General features: G+C 50.8%; 1 protein-coding gene across 1 annotated transcript in view; it reads left to right on the forward strand.

Moving 5' to 3' along the window:
- The window catches only part of LOC133538403 (acetylcholine receptor subunit alpha), a 42371-nt gene extending 39765 nt beyond the window's left edge, over positions 1-2606 (forward strand). Inside the window, exons 8-9 of the mRNA XM_061880008.1 lie at positions 153-389; positions 478-2606. Of these exons, the coding sequence (XP_061735992.1) occupies positions 153-389; positions 478-606 (366 nt within the window). The 3' untranslated portion in view covers positions 607-2606. The remainder of the gene's footprint in view (positions 1-152; positions 390-477) is intronic.
- Positions 2607-5689: the final 3083 nt, after the last annotated feature.

A 5689-nucleotide genomic window follows, 5' to 3' on the forward strand; every position in this document is an offset into this window, starting at 1 on the left:
CCAGGTCTGAATTAAGGTGTAGATAGGCCAGTAATGATGATTGTAAAAAAGAAAATACTATTTAACAGTTCCAGGTGTGCACTGTACATGTTTCCTGCAGCAGTTGATTTTAAAAAAATTGTTTATTTCTGCTTTGTTTTCCCCCCTGTCAGCTTTTCATCGAAACCATTCCAAACATCATGTTCTTCTCAACAATGAAGCGCCCCGGGAAGGAAAAGCCCGTGAAGAACATCTACAGCGGCGACTTCGACATCTCGGACATCTCCGGCAACCAAGCCTCCGCCGTCCCCTACCAGTCGCCCATCACCAAGAACCCTGACGTCCGCAGTGCCATCGAAGGAGTCAAGTACATCGCGGAAACCATGAAGTCAGACGAAGAGTCCAACAATGTATCCATCATCTTCTTCACGACCCTTTTTTTACTCAGAGTGTACTTCCTGTGTTGGACAACTGTGCTTTTTTTTTTTCCTTGTCCAGGCTGCTGAGGAGTGGAAGTTTGTGGCCATGGTCTTGGACCACATCCTGCTGTGTGTCTTCATGGCCGTGTGTCTCATCGGCACTTTAGGCGTGTTTGCCGGGCGTCTCATTGAGCTGAGCATGCTCTAGATGCCTCCTGCCTCTTCTTGGAAAATATTTTACTCAAACAGAGAACAATGGTAGGTATGAAAAACACAACCCATTTTTGTAACCTTCTGAAATACAAACCCCGTTTCCATATGAGTCGGGAAATTGTGTTAGATGTAAATATAAACAGAATACAATGATTTGCAAATCCTTTTCAACCCATATTCAGTTGAATATGCTACAAAGACAACATATTTGATGTTTTTTTCTGCAATTAATAATAAACTTAAAATTTCATGGCTGCAACAGGTGCCAAAGTAGTTGGGAAAGGGCATGTTCACCACTGTGTTACATCACCTTTTCTTTTAACACTCAATAAACATTTGGGAACTGAGGAAACTAATTGTTGAAGTTTTGAAATTAGAATTCTTTCCCATTTTTGTTTTATGTAGAGCTTCAGTCTTTCAACAGTCCGGGGTCTCCGCTGTCGTATTTTATGCTTCATAATGCGCCACACATTTTCCATGGGAGACAGGTCTGGACTGCATGCGGGCCAGGAAAGTACCCGCACTCTTTTTTTTATGAAGCCACGCTGTTGTAACACATGCTGAATGTGGCTTGGCATTGTCTTTCTGAAATAAGCAGGGGCGTTCATGAAAAAGACGGCACTTAGATGGCAGCATATGTTGTTTCAAAACCTGTATGTACCTTTCAGGATTAATGGTGCCTTCACAGATGTGTAAGTTACCCATGCCTTGGGCACTAATGCACCCCCATACCATCACAGATGCTGGCTTTTGACATTTGCGTCGATAACAGTCTGGATGGTTCGCTTCCCCTTTGGTCCAGATGACACAATGTCGAATATTTCCAAAAACTATTGGAAATGTGGACTCGTCAGACCACAGAACACTTTTCCACTTTGCATCAGTCCATCTTAGATGATCTCAGGCTCAGACAAGCCAGCGGCGTTTCTGGATGTTGTTGATAAATGGCTTTCTCTTTCGCTTTTAAACTTACAGATGTAGCGACAAACTGTATTTAGTGACAGTGGTTTTCTGAAGTGTTCCTGAGCCCATGTGGTGATATCCTTTAGAGATTGATGTCGGTTTTTGATACAGTGCCGTCTGAGGGATGGAAGGTCACGGTCATTCAATGTTGGTTTCCGGCCATGCCGCTTACGTGGAGTGAGTTCTCCAGATTCTCTGAACCTTTTGATGATATTATGGAGCGTAGATGTTGAAATCCTTGAATTTCTTGCAATTGCACTTTGAGAAACGTTGTTCTTAAACTGTTTGACTATTTGCTCACGCAGTTGTGGACAAAGGGGTGTACCTCGCCCCATCCTTTCTTGTGAAAGACTGAGCATTTTTTGGGAAGCTGTTTTTATAGCCAATCATGGCACCCACCTGTTCCCAATTAGCCTGCACACCTGTGGGATGTTCCAAATAAGTGTTTGATGAGCATTCCTCAACTTTATCAGTATTTATTGCCACCTTTCCCAACTTCTTTGTCGCGTGTTGCCGGCATCAAATTCTAAAGTTAATGATTATTTGCAATAAAAAAAATGTTTATGAGTTTGAACATCAAATATGTTGTCTTTGTAGCATATTCAACTGAATATGGCTTGAAAAGGATTTGCAAATCATTGTATTCTGTTTATATTTACATCTAACACAATTTCCCAACTCACATGGAAACGGGGTTTGTATTTATGTTCTTTAAGTGGAAGGTTTTATTGGCGACATCTAGTGGCCATAATCATTAATTCAATCAAACTTGTGACTAGAAATGATGCGGACACGTTTGTTACTGCTTCCTAATACAAGACTTTGCATGTTTAAGTAGTATGCAACAATAATTATTTTAGACTTTTTTGTTTGGATGGTTTGTTTTGTTCAATTTAGGACACTTGTTAGGTGTGTGTGTGTGCTATTGTGTGCTTAGCTGTTGTGTATTCGCTAGCTTCTTGTATCCCATTGCCTACCCGTGTCTACCTTTTTGTAAATGGCTTGGCTAAAATTAAAGAAAATACCAACTTTTGTGAGATTATTGGAGGACATTTTGATGTTAAATGTCTATAAATGTTAGACAACAAAAAACTACGGTCCATCAAAAAAAAGATTGCACCGCGTAAAAATACTGCAATGGGTCAAATATTGTGATGAAGAACAGAGTGGTCACCTCAGCCAGGAGGAGGACGATACAATTAGATTAGATTAGATAGCACTTTATTTATTCCGTCAGGAGAGTTCCTTCAGGAAAATTACAATTTTCAGCACAATCCCATTCAAGGTCAGACAAACATTACAGGGAGACAGAACAGGATCGCTGACGGGTCTGCCGGCTTCCAGCGCCCCTTACAAAAAAGATGACATACTGTTGGGATGTCGCATGGCTGCAGTTGTGTGACCTCAAGTATGCAAAAATCCAGGAGAGCAGAAAGCCGGTAAGATGATTTTAATTTCATCAAAGTAAAAGATATAAACAGAAAGCAGTCTTGCATGGAGATGTTCCCAACATGGTTTTAACTTCGAGCACTGAGGAGTGCTCGAGTGAAACATAAATAGACCTATGTTGATTGACAGCAGCTGAGGACCGCTGCCAATCAACGGCGAGTGTGACAAAAACAGTGCTCAGCGGAGTAAACAGGAAGTATGACAAAATAAGAGCACTGAACAGGAAATAAAGTACAAAACACGAAAAACTATCAGAAAGTAAGTGACAGATCGTTACAGGACCTCCCCCTCAAGGAACAGATACCAGATGTTCCCTGGAAAAGAAAAAATGGAAAAAAATGTCCACAAAGTAAGGGAGGATGGAAGGAGGATTTGGTGGAAGGTCGCCAAACCTCGTGTCCCCGCAGCCAGCGAGGGAAAGTCAGGTGGCGACGGCGCGTAGAGCGCCGCTGGAACTGGCGGGGCGGGCGGCCACGGAACAGCCACATCATTGGCCGAAAAAGAGACGAGTGCATCCCGCGAGGAGGACGCCCAGGGCACGGCCACATCCGCGGCTGACGTGGAGGCGGGCGCGCTGAAGCAGGCCCGGAGACAGCAGACAAAGCGGCGGGGGCTGCAGCCAAAACAGATACCTCTGCAGGAGGCGGCTGAGGAGCCGATGTTGGTGCCGGCGTGGAAGCGGCAGACGTCATCAACGGCGTGGAAGCGGCAGACGTCATCGGCGGCGTGGAAGCGGCAGACGTCATCGGCGGCGTGAAAGCGGCAGACGTCATCGGCGGCGTGAAAGCGGCAGACGTCATCGGCGGCGTGAAAGCGGCAGACGTCATCGGCGGCGTGAAAGCGGCAGACGTCATCGGCGGCGTGAAAGCGGCAGACGTCATCGGCGGCGTGAAAGCGGCAGACGTCATCAACGGCGTGATTGTTGCAGATGTCATCGGCGGCGTGAAAGCGGCAGATGACGCCGGGCGAGGAGCAGCAAATGCTGGCCGAGGAATAGCGGATGCCGGCGGTGACGAAGCCCGGCGTGGTGCTGCTCTTGGCGGCGTTGGAACCGTGCGTAGTGCCGGCGTTGGAGCTCGGCGTGGAGCCGGCGTTGGGGCTCGGCGTGGAGCCGGCATTGGGGCTCGGCGTGGAGCCGGCGTTGGGGCTCGGCGTGGAGCCGGCGTTGGGGCTCGGCGTGGAGCCGGCGTTGGGGCTCGGCGTGGAGCCGGCGTTGGGGCTCGGCGTGGAGCCGGCGTTGGAGCTCGGCGTGGAGCCGGCGTTGGGGCTAGGCGTGGAGCCGGCGTTGGAGCTCGGCGTGGAGCCGGCGTTGGGGCTCGGCGTGGAGCCGGCGTTGGGGCTCGGCGTGGAGCCGGCGTTGGGGCTCGGCGTGGAGCCGGCGTTGGGGCTCGGCGTGGAGCCGGCGTTGGGGCTCGGCGTGGAGCCGGCGTTGGGGCTCGGCGTGGAGCCGGCGTTGGGGCTAGGCGTGGAGCCGGCGTTGGAGCTGTGCGAAAGCCCGCTAGGGACGTAGATGTCTCCGTGGAAGGAGACGCTGGCGGGGATGACAGCGGTGTGTGCCTGGCTGCACCGCAGTGTATAGTGGGCCCCCCTCCACTAGGTGGCTGCCAGACACCGTTCACACATGCGGGAAAACGTGCCTGCTCGTCGGAGTCCCCCGGTGCGAAAACCAGGGACGGGCGGGAGGGGACCAGGAGGAGGGACGAAGACACGTCCCGTGCCAAGTCCCAGCAGGAGGACAAAAGCGACCTCACTGTGGGCTCCACTGGAGCTCTCGGCGGACCAAAAAAGAGAGCGGGAGCTGGCAAAAAGAGCAGCCGGGGAGCAGCCGCTGGAAGCTGCGTAGGAGCAGGGAGAAGCAGCTCAGCAGACGACGGGAAGGATGGCGGCGGCGGACGTGCCGGTCGGAGAGCCGCAGTCGGCGACGGAGCCGCAGGAGCCGCGAGACGTGAAGGAGGAGGCGGGCGCGCCGGTCGGTGAGCCGTAGCCGGCAGCGTTGCCGAGAGGAAGGATGGCGGCGGAGGACGCGCCGGTCGGAGAGCCGTAGCCGGTAGCGTTGCCGCGGGAGCCGCGAGGCATGCAGGAAGTGGCGGACGTGCTGGTCGGAGAGCCGTAGCCAGCCGTTGAGCCGAGAGGAAAGATGGCGGCGGGGGACGCGCCGGTCGGAGAGCCGAAGCCGGTGGCGTTGCCGCGGGGAGAGGGTCCGCGTCTGTAGGCTGGGACCGCACAAACCTGGCCTTCAAGTCCTCCAGGAATTGTGCGGTCCAGAACGTCGGCTGAGGATTGCCGACAGGGATTCTCGCGAGGTCACAATTTTCTGGCTCGAAGTTACTGTTGGGATGTCGCATGGCTGCAGTTGTGTGACCTCAAGTATGCAAAAATCCAGGAGAGCAGAAAGCCGGTAAGATGATTTTAATTTCATCAAAGTAAAAGATATAAACAGAAAGCAGTCTTGCATGGAGATGTTCCCAACATGGTTTTAACTTCGAGCACTGAGGAGTGCTCGAGTGAAACATAAATAGACCTATGTTGATTGACAGCAGCTGAGGACCGCTGCCAATCAACGGCGAGTGTGACAAAAACAGTGCTCAGCGGAGTAAACAGGAAGTATGACAAAATAAGAGCACTGAACAGGAAATAAAGTACAAAACACGAAAAACTATCAGAAA

Source organism: Nerophis ophidion, linkage group LG19 (genome assembly GCF_033978795.1).
Source record: "Nerophis ophidion isolate RoL-2023_Sa linkage group LG19, RoL_Noph_v1.0, whole genome shotgun sequence".
Lineage (NCBI taxonomy): Eukaryota > Metazoa > Chordata > Actinopteri > Syngnathiformes > Syngnathidae > Nerophis > Nerophis ophidion.